The sequence below is a fragment of the Danio rerio genome, chromosome 25, assembly GCF_052040795.2.
Source record: "Danio rerio strain M-AB ecotype USA chromosome 25, GRCz13ab, whole genome shotgun sequence".
In the NCBI taxonomy this organism is placed as follows: Eukaryota; Metazoa; Chordata; class Actinopteri; order Cypriniformes; family Danionidae; genus Danio; species Danio rerio.
Genome location: NC_141045.1, coordinates 30096973 through 30110991, shown reverse-complemented (window position 1 = coordinate 30110991; position 14019 = coordinate 30096973). Strand labels below are relative to the sequence as shown.

Here is a 14019-nt window from a genome sequence, read left to right as displayed (position 1 = left end):
TTTGACCTGGGTTATTTTTACACACATTTAATACACACAATTTAGTAAAGCTAGTAGTAAAAGGGTCATGAAACACCAACACACATTTTTTGACATGTTGACGGTCATATACATGTCCCACTTTGCTAAAAACACTATTAGGACACATATATTTCACAAAAAAAGTGAAAATTTGTTCTTGCATTATTTCAAGCAAACTTGTTCTACCATTTTGAAAAGAAACCATGCGATCACTGTGTAAATTCAGCATGGAGACTCGATGTCTGTACTGGCTGGTACAATGTGACGTCTTTGAATTTTCATCATTGATGAGAAAGACTTAGTTTAAACCGATCAGCACACACTATTGTGCGTGAGGTGCAACTTCATTAATATGCATGATGGCTTCAAAGACTGTTTTTACTTGTTACAGTGTTGAGATGTCTGTGAGATGCCACGTTGTGTTGCCAACCATAACTAAAACAATCGTAAAAAGGAAAATTGTTCGGAGACATGAGACATCAGTGTTGCGTTTATAAATGTGCTGCAACAAAGGTTTTGTTTCCATTTTCCTGTGATGAGAGCACAGCCCACGTTTGGGTCCACATTTGTGGATTACAGTGGTCTGCTAACATGCGACAAAGATATGTTCATAACATTGTGTGAGCTTTTCGCATCTGGAAATGCTGAAATCCGCATTTGCCACTCTTCTTAGTCTCCTTGCCGCCCCTAGCAAGATGCCGCCCTAGGGTGCGTTTCCTAAAACCAGCTAAGGTCACAAGTTCTATCATTTCAAACCTAGTTAGTTCATTTAGCATTTCTCAAATCCGTCGTTCTAGCGAACATTCGCAAACTGCGTCGTAAACTTTTATGCTTGCAACTACACCTCTAGAGCTGTAGTTTGCAGCAAAGTTCCATTTCCAGTTACCCAAAAATGTTCCTATATTTGGAAAAAAAAAAACATTAAAGTCATCTCTCTTAGTTGTAATAAAAATTACAAAGTATTTCAACAGTTCATTTTTAGCAATCTTTATATTGAAAATTGTGCTGCCTTTGCAGTGCAGTATGAAAACAAAATTTTGAACACAGCCGCTGCTCATGAAACAAAAAAAATTCAAATTAAAAAATAAAAAATAAATATATATACAATATATAATATATATATATATAAAGCATACATTAAGTTTATATTTATATAGGCTATTTATTAGGAAATTTGTCTGTAGCCTACTGTTTATGACATGAGCCTAGTGGTTAGCACATTTCTGCAGTGCTTTGAATGTGTGAAATTGTAAAAGTATACTTAAAAAAATAAACTAAATAAACAATAAAAAAATAAACAATATCCTAATCATTTATTCATTCATTCATTCATTTTCTTTTCGGCTTAGTCCTTTTATTAATCCGGGGTCGCCATGGCGGAATGAACCGCCAACTTATCCAGCACTTTTTTTTAAGCAGCGGATGCCCTTCCAGCCACAACCCATGTCTGGGAAACAGCCACACACACTCATACACTACAGACAATTTAGCCTGTACCACATGTCTTTGGACTGTTGGAGAAACTGTAGCACCCGGAGGAAACCCACGCGAACGCAGGGAGAACTCCATATAGAAACACCAACTGACCCAGCCGAAGCTCGAACCAGTGACCTTCTTGCTGTGAGGCGACAGCACTACCTACTGTGCCATTGCTTCGCCCAATATCCTAAATAATAATAATAAAATAATAAAGATAATAATAATAATAATAATTATTATTATTAATATTATTACTTTTCTTAATACATAGCCTACTGTAAATTACAATCATTAACAATTTACATTATATAAGGTTAGAATACGTGTTAGCTAAGTGGTTTTATGTTTTAGCATGGAATTATAATAATTCTATAATAATATTCTCAGAGTGCATGTTTTTACCAAAACTAATATTGGATTTTTTTTAACTGCGTGTGTGTGTAAAGCAATATAATTTGAATCCAAAAATTATGGGTATTTTCTCTAAAGAAGTTGTTACTCCGCCTTGTTTAGAGCGTCCTTGTGGAGGTTTTACATTGTAACTAATGTGGTTCAAACGATGAATCTGCGACAGAGAAACAATGGTTTTAGGGAAACACTTGTCAATACATCGTTCATTTCACAAACGATGCAATGTACAATAATAGTTCAGCCATGAGTCATGTCGTTTTTGAGAAATGCACCTCTGAGTGATTTCTGACTGCACTGCACTGCATCCATCTCCCCTGCGTCCGTGTTTGTGTTGTCGCAGTGAAAATCAGCGCACGCATGTAATGAAACTCCCCTTTTCATGCAAACCCTTACCTCTTTTGCCACTTGACACTCACACCTAAACAAAGCAGGACTCACCCACTTTCCCGACAGCCCTTTAATTTCACATGTAAAGTTGTAAATGTTATTACTAAAAAGAAAACCACCAAATCTCAGGTTTGTAAATATTACCATTTATTTAAGTATAGAATTTAGTGTTTTCTCTCCACATTCCACTCCTCTTGTAAGATCTGATGTCAATTTTACAATTTATTTCAGCACTATCCTTACAGGACAAGGACAGCAAATTCAGTCCAGACAAACAATACTGTTAAACCAGCATTAATTGTACACAAAGGTTTGCCTCTTTTATTTATTTTTTGACCTTAAATGTAGCTGTCAGATAAACATTGACCTGTAAAAGCTTGTAACAAACGGAACTTTAAATTGCATTTTGTGAAGTGCTTTTTTTTTGTCGTTTTTACTTGATATGACAGGAAATTCTATATTTGTGTGAACTGATGGCTTTCACATTTAAGAGCAAGCTGTACTCATGACTTTGCCAGTTGGAATCTACCGTATATTATTTTCTCGTTAATAAAGTGATCTCAAAAACTCCAAACTGTCTACTTTGTGACGTGCAATGTAGTGTGACGCTGATCGTGATTACCACAGAAATCATACTTAGAGTTCAGCCAATGTGTTCTCTTTCCTGCAGTGAATTTCCTTTTTTTTTCTTGTTATTCGTGCAAAAATATATATAGCCTCAATATATCAGCCTGGTGTACATTTACAAGGGAAACAATACAGGGGACATACATATTCTGATAGGAGAACCTCTTACCAAATCTAAGAATGCTAAACTAGGATTTGAATAAGAAAATCGAAGGTACAGAAAAGTAGGGTATGAAAATAGTGTTATCTAAATCATTAATCAACAATTAATAAGGACGTGGAGCGTCCCGTCCATCTCCCTTTCCCCACTCGCAGGGAAACAAAAACATTCAGGTCAACAAATCATGAATTCCTGGCATAAAATCTTCACATGGTTATTCCAGGAGATTATTTTACAGAGGATAAATGACAATACTTTACAGATTACATGAGGTATTGCACAGATTATTAAAAAAAAGGCAACAAAAATATACAGCGATTTGGGGGGAAAAAATGCACAGAATGAGAGTAAAATTTGGGGAAGTGAGAATTTAGTATCATTTACTCTACTGGATGGGGTTAGTGTTGGGGGATTAATCATCCCATTCGTCATCGTCCTCGAAGTCTTCATCTTCGTCATCATCCTCATCTTCATCTGAAAAACAACAACAAAAAAAAATGCATGCCCAATGTAAATAACTTATTACTTAATGACAACAACATACAGTAAAAAACAGAAGTTTACATACATTCTAAAAAAAGGTACATAACCATTTTTAAAAACAATGTCTGATGGTAAATCATACTCAAGGTTTACTATTTTAGGTCCATTAGAATTACCTAAACAATTTACATTTGCTAAACACCAGAATAATGAGATTTATTTTGGACTGGAGAGTTTTTTATTAATTTCTAGAGAGTCAAAAAGATTACATACATTTCCTTGTTTTTTATTTTTTGCTTTGCTTTTAAACTATAACTTTGGTCAAATGTTTTGAGTATCATTCCACAAACTTCTCTCAATAGTTTAAAGAAATTTTGGCTAATTCCTCACGACAAAATTGGTGTAAATGAGTCAGATTTGTAGGCTGTCTTGCTTGCACAAGCTTAACTCTGCCCACAAATGTTCTGTAGGACTGAATTCAGGGCTTTGTGATGGCCACTCCAAAACATGTTCTTAAAGCACATTTTAACTAATTTGGCAGTATGATTAGGGTCATGGTCTGTTTGGAAGACCCATTTGTGACCAAGTTATAATTTCCTGGCTGATATCTTGAGATGTTGCATCAGTATTTCTACATAATGTTCTTTCTTCATGATGCCCTCTATGCTGTCAAGTGGACGAGCAAAACAGCCCCACAACAGGATGCTGCCGCCCCCATACTTTACAGTTGGAATGGTGTTCCTAGGCTTGTTAGCTTCCCCCTTTGTCCTCCAAACGTAACACTGGTCATTATGGACAAACAGTTCAATTTTATTTCCATCAGACCACAGGACATATCTCCAAAAAATATTATTTTTCCCAGTGTAATTTATCAAACTGTAATCTTGCTTTTATGTTGATCCTGGCTTGTTGATCTTCCCATGTTGCCACACAAGGAAGCAGTATGTTTGAGGTTTTTCTTAAATACTATTCTACAGTTGTACCCACAATTAACTCAAACATTGTCAATCAGCCAATCCGAAACTTCCAAAACCTTTACATCATCATCTGAGGCTTTTTCAGAGGCAGAATAATTGTATTGTCTTTCTTACTTGACTTTCAAGAAAAGTTATAAGAATTTCTCAAAAAATATCTCTCTCATTATTCTGCTATTAAGCATAACAGAAACAAATTTGATAATCCTAACTTACCTAAAAAAGAAACAAATGTAGTCACATCACCATCTGACTATTTTTTTTTAATGGTCATGTGCCTTTTTATAGTGTATGTAATCTTCTGGGTTCAACTGTATTCCTCAAAACTCAAGTTTTTAACTTAACCTATGCTATAATCACATAACAGCAAAATTGAACCACAAATAGAATAATAAAATACAAATCTCACAACTTATAGTAATACTCCAGTTTTAGTAATAAGCCTGTAAAATTGCAAGTACAGTGCTTCTTCGTTATTCGCAGGAGTTAAGGCTGATTTATACTTCTGCATCAAGCATTAGCTCCGGCGCAGCCTGCATGCGGTTGCATAGCCCTTGCTGTGGCTGACGCATCTCTTTAAAAAAATGTAACTACACACATGTACACAATGTAACTACATCGAAACGATGCGTATCGCAAGCGATGTGATTGGTCGGCTTGGTAGCTATGACAAGTGTGAGTGATGCTAAGAGCAATGAGCCCGATGGAGCGAGTGTTTACCAATGACTGTAAAAAATATGGACGACGCGACAGCCCCTTTTCCCATTGAACGCCTTGAGGGCAAAACGCCTGCTTGACGGGCACAAACTGTCGCAAAAGACTGCTGAAATTGGAGCCTTGACATGCGCAGAAGGACAGTCTGATGGAGCCAGAAGAGGAGCCGCGAAAATGAGCGGAGTCGAGCTTCCAATCAAACGCTTTATGTAAAATCAACCACGCCCCCCGAACTTCTCAGCATGCGTTTGCTGTCATATCAACACAAGTGGATGTAATAACGTTAACAAATATGAGGGTTTTATATATTTAATCGCGCCAGCTCCAGGCCGCAGCGCACATATCCTACTCGCGGCGTCGCGGGCTAATTCCGGCTCGCATGCGGCAGCGCCGGCTCGCTCGGTCGCCGCATCTGGCTTGATTGACTCGGGCTGGAATCGGGCAGTGAGTCCAGGCATCCGGAGTAGGTCCAGCAGAGGTAGTCAGTCTGAGCTCTGAGGGGTAAGTCTCCGGCAGGCTAGAATCTAGCTGGAACTGGCTCGAGTGTATTTTGCTATCTGGGTGGTTAGGCGTGTATCAGCAAACTAATAACGCCCGAAAAAAGCCCTGACCTTAGCGAATAAACAGTGTTCCACCAGGATCATGTATGTAAGAAACTGTGGTTTACTGCTGAACTCATTTTGTCATGGTAAAATAACACAGAAATCGAAAAATAACACTTCAGTCTTCTGCCGAAGCTCAGAAGCGCTGCTTTGAGAAACTGTCAATCACAACTGTCAATCACGATGACACGCCCAGCATTACATTACTGCTAAAAACAAACTGTTTACAAAAATGAAGATCTGCACCTATTTCAGCACAATAACAAGTGCCTTAATCGACCAGAACCATCTTTCGGGACATTTTATTGCAAGTGTAATACATTTTTTTATTTGGGCTCAAGTCTCCTTCATTAACACGGAGGAGGCGGGCTTTATGACTTGTACTGCAGCCAGCCCCCAGGGGGCGATCTAACGGCCGAGACCTTCACTCAAACGCAGGCTTGCGGCACACTTGGTGTTTACAAGTGTGGAGTCCTGTGAGATCTAGATGGAAACTTTTGTTTTGTGTTTACCTTATGGTTTAAAGTTGTTGCAAGTCCACCTGTTCCTGCCTCTGAATGAGTGAGTTTTAGCTACTTGGAGCATTCAGAAAAAACAAAACACCAGCAAAGAAACACGACACAGAGGATCATAAAAACCTACTGCCAGCTAGTGTTTCAGAAGTGTTATTGCAGAGCAGCACAAACGGTGCATAGAAGTAAAAAGGCAGGCGCCGTGGGTAAAGCCAATCACTCAATGCAGAAGTATAAATCAGCCTTTACATTCTAAAAATAACCTACAAGATGAAATGCGAAGTAGTAAGCTTTATTTTCTACAATTATTTTAAATGTTTTAAGGCTGTAAAACCCTTCGTTCATTAACATTTTCACACTTTTATCTCCCTTTAAACACTATAAAAGTTAAGCCCCTATAGAAAAAGTAAGTCCAGTGTTATAAAATGAAATCAAAGATCAAACCATTTTATCTTCATTTATTTATTCTGTAATTGCGCCTACAGCCACGTAACTTCTACCTTCCTTTAACATGTCCAGAAGTTCAACTTTTTGTGCGATGGTTAGCATTTTCCTCTGCCTTTTGGGTGCTAAAAGAGTTGCCTTTGACGGTGCAGAACGTTTAGTCAACATTGTGTGGAGAAAACTTGCAAAGATACAGTACAGCACTTCAGAGATTTATGTAAATTTGGCAAACCTGAATGCATTCTGTAATGTACAGGAGACATGGCATGGAGGAGATTGAGGAGATTGAAAAACATGTTAAATTGCATGAAAAAAGTCAGCAAAATTGTGAGGCTGCGAAAAGTGAACCACGTTATAGCGAGGGACCACTGTACAAGAATTAATCGAAAAAAAAAATTCACAAATTACAGAAAAAAGTAAAAAAAAGAGACAAACCCTGAATTGTGAGAGGATTCAGACTTTTTCTGAATTTACATCTCATAAAAAATAACTCGACATGACTTTTCTAAAGTGCAACTTTTTATAAAAAATCTGTCAAAAAAATCCAATAAACTCGACATTACAAAAAAGTTACAAAACATTTAACAGGAAAATAGTACAATCCACTCAGAATTGTAAAAAAAAACAATAAACCTGTAATAACGAAAATGTGATAAAAAAAAACATGTAAAAATAAAACAATAATATTTATCACAATGAGTTCATAACTTGCAGTGGCTTTCTTTGAATTGTGGTATTTTAGAATTGACATCAAAACTACAAATAAGTCACCAAACATGTTTTAAAGTTTAAAACATTACACAGATAGAAAAAAAGTATAATTCTCACAGATCTGAATTCAAAAGTAGCAATTACTTTTTTTCTCTAAAACAGTGGTTCTAAAGCTGAGGTATGCTAAAGAATCGCTGAATAATTCAAGTAAAAAAATGAACACACTTTTAACCCTTTAACACATACGATAATACCGGTATGATCAGTTAAACTGATTTTAATAGGCTAAACCTTTTATTTTAATTTCAATTTTCTAATGTTTGTTATGTATTCTATCATTTGAAGCTAATTTCCTGTCCATAATTGTAATGGTTGTTGGGGGCGCATTTTTATATCCCAATGTTGACAGGTATATTTTAATCACTTGCTTTTCTGAAACACAAAGCCTACTCTAACACCCAGTAAGCAGATCTAATTTCTAATTTAAATATGTAAATCCAATTCATAAAAGACAAGTTAATGTTGAGATTTTAAAGATATACAAATAAGTCATATATACATGAAACCTCTGTTTTGAAAAAAATCATCAAAGAGTTTATATATATATAATATGACATATAGCCTATATTTATGAGGTCTTAGGAACATTTCCCGGTTTTGATGAATAGACTACTATATGATAATACTTTACATTTAAGTACAGTGTCAATTTTTTTATTAACTTTTAAAAGCATTTTAAATTAAACGTTGACGTTTTATACATTTTTTTCAAAGCACGGTACAGTTTAAATGTTCAAACTATTTATAAGTTTAAAGTGGCTAATAATAACAAACATTTCTATAAATAAGAATTAATCTGACACGGTTTTGAACTGTGCAGAGCTGTCGCTGCTTAATTAGGCATACTACGCTACTGTATTTCAATACCGGTCATTATGGTGGTACTTGGAGAGACAATTTTTTTTGAGGTGGAACTTGGCTTAAAAAGTTTGAGAACCACTGCTCTAAAATATAACGTTTTGTCATTAATAAAAGAACTGTTAAAAAAAAGCCAATAAACTTGCAATTGCAAAAAAAAAGTTACAAACATTTCACAGAACGCACATCACGTGACCCTACACATTCTGGCATGCGTTGCAGCTTTTGCACACACCTGAGCTCCAGGAAGTCAGCTGGTGCTTTGAGCACAAAACCCCAGGTGAGAGCAGCGCATGTCAGACAGTTCATCAAGGACCTACCGCTGGATCTCATCTCACTATAGTTGTTGCACGTGATATTAATTCATTTTGTCTTTATCTAAAGACTCTTTGGTCTTTTGAATCCATCACTTGTTCTCAGGTACCGTGTTTTGGCTGAGCACAAAGACAAGTTAATTTATTAACTTATGTAACCACGTACACTGATTCTGCACATTTGAATGATTGCTTGTATTATTTCCCGTAATTTATAAACATATTGTACGTTATACTTTTATAATGGCAATTGTTATATATTCAGCAAACGAGGCAGGGTGTTTTTTGTATTTTTCAATGAAAATGGAGGCAGTTATGCGATGTTTACATTCACACACACTTATACAATATGGCCAATTTAGTTCCTCCAATTCACAAGTCTTTCGACTGTGGGGGAAACTGGAGCACCTGGAGGAAACTCACACGAACACATGTAAACTCCACATAAAAATACATCGCCCAGCCAAAATTCAAACAAGGGACCTTCTTACTCTGAGGCGATAATGCTAACCACAGAGCCACTCTGCCGCCCAAACTCAAAATTGCAATATCAAAACTAGATTTTAAAGTTTTATCTCTTTGATTATCCTCTGGCAGAAATGGGCTTCTATACAAAAGAGGGTACAAACAAACCCAATTTGCAGCCTTTGAGTGGCAATTTCTGATAAACCTCTTGGAATGTGAAGCAGGCACTTACCTGAGGAGTGGATGGCTTTGCTCCTCTTCTGCATCACCTCCATCAGAGCTCCAACAATGCCTGCTGACTGAGCAGGGGTGGGTGGTCCTGAGTCATTATCTGATACCTGAACAGTCAAGAACAGAAGAATTAGCCAACCACCACAATTAACGACCAATAATTTATAACAATTATGAAATATGGATGAAAATAAGGATTTAGAAACTTCCAAGACATTCCTAGAACTATTAATTTGGTTCAGTCAGAAAATGGTCGGTATAGTTATGAAATGGTGTACATCTTTTCCATCTGTCCATCTCTTGCAAGCAGCTTCTTCCATGAGATTTGATAATGACTGACTGAGAGCATGATGGTAAATCTGTTTTTCGTTTCTTTTTTTTCACGAATGCCAATAAAAAAAAAAGTAATCTCTTATCTTTTGCCTATAGTGCAGAACATTTCCATTTAGCAGATGTTTTTGTTGCAAAGCTACTTAAAATTGAGGAGGTATTCAGGGATTCAACAAGACGAGGTAATACACACAAAAAGTGTCAGTGCATACCACACATAGACTTTACTTGGGAACGCCGCCCGGGTATATTACCGGCTGAGTATATTTAGTGACGGGTGTTTTTTTTACTATTACTTTCACCTTTTTACACTATACTGTATCAGCCTAATATAACTAAACATACGCAATCTATTAAGTAGTGGGAAAACCCCTCTCGTTTACCCATTTCGTTCTGTGTGCGAGATGTCAACACTCCCACAGACAGTCTCATGTGCTCTGCAGACTCAGAGAGATGCACCTTTTTGGCACTTAAAAAAATTTATCCAATTGGGTTTCTAAATTTCTTAAAACGTCCGGGATTCGGCTTTTGCTTTCTAAAACTCGTTGTTTGTTAATTGTGCGTGTTTTTGCATTACATTTTGACTTTTTTCACTGCACAATGCAAAATCACTTACTTTATATGTTGCTTAAAGAAAAACAGAAATACCCTGGTACACAAGGTAGTGCTGTTCAACTTTAAACTTCTGATACTCGCTTGTAGTCACAGTTTTTCTTTGTGTATTTATCTAGTACAGAGGTGTCAAACACCGCTGCAGCCCTACATAGTTTAATTGCAACCCTGCTTCAACACACTTTAACTGAGTTTGACACCTGTGATCTAGTAAGCTTTTCCCATTTACATATAAAGGTGCAGAGTGTAAGTTTGTGGTTGCTAGTGGTTGAACAAGGTATTGCATTCCTGGATTAAAACACAAGCAAGCACAGGTTGCCAGATTTAGGAACAACAAGAGTAAGTGACTATCAAGCCTAAAAGCTGATTTAAATCATGTTCTAAATAAAAGCAACCGCATGCAATAGGAATATTTTCTAAATTGAAATGAGTTTGTGTTCTAACCAACACGTCAAATTTAGATTTAGTTGTTTTACTTCTTGAGCTGAACAACAGAAAACTGACAATGATCACCTCAGGTACACCTCATGTGCTTCATTCAGTGCTAAATGCTAATAATGTGAGTTTAAATGCCATACCACTGAAAGCAGCAGCAGATAGTTCACCTCAGATCTTGAAAATGAAATGAATGAAAATGAAACAGTTTGAAATCGAACTTTAGAACTGTGACTCTCTAAATCTACATCTGGTGCTGCATCTACATTCATTAATTTTAAAGAGGTTAAATATGTACAAATTAGATCATAAAACTTACCATTTCTTTAGCACTACTTTTCAGATAAACAAGAATGCTCACTTAGCATGTTTCCTAAATATCTGCAAACATATTATGGTATTTTTATGTTTTAGAAGAGCCCAAAACTCCCATACAGTACAGCACCTTTAACTCCACTTAACCTCCACTACAGAACACAGTCACCTGTGGGCTGCTTTACAAAGCCAGTCTGGGAGGTAACCCAGGTTTGAGCAAACTTTGAGTCGTGGGGCAAAAGAAGGTGGCTTGGTTTTGATCAGTTTTCATCAATGTGCGCAAAAACCTTTAGATTTAAAATTTGAAACAAGTCTACAATTAATTATGTTATTAAACAGTTCCTCAGCTAACCATTTTGTTTTTATTTTTCACATACACAACTGTTCAAAAGTTTAGTGTTTGTAAGATTTTTAAATAATTTTGATTTAAGTAATTTATGCAGTAAAATACTAACAGTGTGAAATATAAAAATTTGGGTCCCGCTTTATATTAAGTGTCCTTAACTACTATGTACTTCCTTTAAAAAATAAATATAATGTACTTACTGTGTTTATGATGTATTTGAGAACACTTGTGGTGCTTTGAGTTGGGATAGAGGTTGGGTTATGAACAGGTTTTTACAGTATGGGTAGGTTTAAGGGTTGGTTAAGGTGTAAGGGATGGTCAACGTTGTATTTACAAATGTAATTACAAAAGTTAATTTAATATGTAATAACATAATAGTATTTAATCAAGCATCAGTACACCGTAAAAGCATGTATTTACACAATAAGTACATTGTAACAAACTATTAATTCCTGTGTAAGTACTTATTAGTTAAGACCACTTAATATAAAGTGGGACCAAAATTTGAAATGTTTCACTGCCGACTTGATGCCAATTCATAAATGTTGAAAACATTTGCTTTGCTTAATTTTCATATGGTCTCCTGAAAAGCATTTACTTGAAACAGCAATCTTTTGTAACTCATAAATGTCTTTTTAAATCAATTTTGCATCCTTACAGAATAATAAAAACCAAAACAGTGTAATTTAAAAATAAATCAAATCTTTTTCTGACATGAGCTCCGGTTATAATCTTTCACTGCCACAGGTAGCTGGTCATTTAACACCTACTTTAGCATAATAATAATTGACAGCAGAGCAGGTGATTATTCACTGTTGTCTGGGAAACATCAGGTACGGTTAGCGTTTATAATCCTCACCGTTTTGAGCTGGATGCCTTGTCGGATCTGGTCAAGCAGCGCGTCTCGTCCTGTGGATGACACTGGCCTGTTGTTCTGCTCCACTTTCTTTAACTGTGTGCCCTCCCTGATTTGCTCCAGCAGAGCTGACTTCCCACCCGCGGGCGGAGGCGTGGATTCACCGTGGCCTCCATCCATTTCAGAAGGAGGCGGAGGTCCGGGAGGTGGTGGGGGAGGAGGCGGCGGAGGAGGCGCAGCTCCTCCGGACATAGGTGGTGGTGGTGGGGGAGGCGGCATGGAGGCAGGTGCAGGTGGAGGGGGAGGTGGATGCCCTCTGCTGGGTGGTGGTGGTGGTGGCGCTCCCATGCTAGGCCGAGATGGAGGCGGTGGCGGTGGAGCGCTCGTTGGTGCTCTTGAAGGAGGAGGGGGCGGTGGGGCTCCTCGTCCCCTCACGGGAGGCGGTGGAGGAGGGGGTCCAGAGGTGTGAGGAGGGGGTGGGGGAGGTGGACCACCACGGGAGGGTGGAGGTGGGGGTGCTGCAGGAGTAGACAAGCATAAAATAAATAAAATGCGAAAAAGACACAAATTACAACTGTAATCAGAGGTTTATGCCCCAAGTCTCCAGCACATCTGACCCCAATTAAATGCCAGTTACACTGCTGTACGTGGATAACTCAATTAGCTTGATTTGGATATTGACGATTTGACACGATCCAGGATCGTTTAGTTCTTCAAAACTCATTTGAGACTAGCTCGAACCTGCTTGGGAGCAGGTTCATTTACTATAAACAGGCATTACATTGGGTCAGTTCAGGCAAAGATAATACTGAAAGCATGTACCAAATTCAAATTCTTAACTTTTTATAATTTTTATATAAAAATATATATTTAATATATATTTATATATATTTTTAAATATTTTTAAAGAGAAAATTTATTGATATGATCTTTTTAGATACAAACGCGTACATGCATAATATTCAACTTTTTTAAAAAGGATAAAAATTTATGCAGTCGAGTACATATTTTGAATGCTAATATGCCAGTGATTGACACCTTTACCGATATCAAAATTCTTTTTTGTTGCAAAATTAGTTTACACAGTTATTCCTTACGCTGATTAAAAATAAATAAAAAAATGTAGGCCTAGGCTGCTATAATAAAGAAAATCTTCTCTAAATGTAGAACTAAATACATTGATATGCATTTAAATTCATGATGAATACTCTTGACACATGAAAGTGTAAAGCCTGCAGCTCACAACAAATGTGGAAAGTTACTGCATGTCATACTTAACAAATAGTTTGCTGCTGTATTTTATGTAATTTTGCTCACATGGATAATTGAATATTAATCAGATGATGTCTTTACACTGCTGTGCCATCAGGCAATCGTTGCATTGTTGATCATGACTTTGAGGATCGATAGATCTGTCCTTCGCAACACACGCAGCAATCTAAGATCAGTTGATCCAGACATTTTAATCTGATTCGCGAACTTGTTTGAAGAACCAAATTAGCCAGAGATCAGTTGTTAAGATTTAAAGATCCAGGATCTGCCAAATCATCTCAGATTTAAGCGAGGTATGAAGAACGGACCCCAAAGAACTGATTTATGTTTGATGTATTTTATTGATATTTCTGTATTGTTTTGCATTGTCTGCTTTTTTTGTTTTGTTGTATATTTTGTT

At 36.9% G+C, this 14019-nt stretch overlaps 1 protein-coding gene across 8 annotated transcripts in view; it reads right to left on the bottom strand.

The window, feature by feature from the left end:
• Positions 1–2423: 2423 nt before the first annotated feature.
• wasla (WASP like actin nucleation promoting factor a) overlaps positions 2424–14019 on the bottom strand; it is a 65676-nt gene continuing 54080 nt past the window's right edge. For 4 of the 8 annotated variants that reach the window (XM_087310245.1, XM_087310246.1, XM_087310247.1 and 1 more), the window contains 3 exons: positions 12351–12865; positions 9455–9560; positions 2424–3559 (listed from right to left, as the gene is read on the bottom strand). In XM_087310245.1, coding sequence (XP_087166371.1) covers positions 3498–3559; positions 9455–9560; positions 12351–12865 — 683 coding nt within the window. In that variant the 3' untranslated portion in view covers positions 2424–3497. 8 annotated transcript variants of the gene reach the window in all.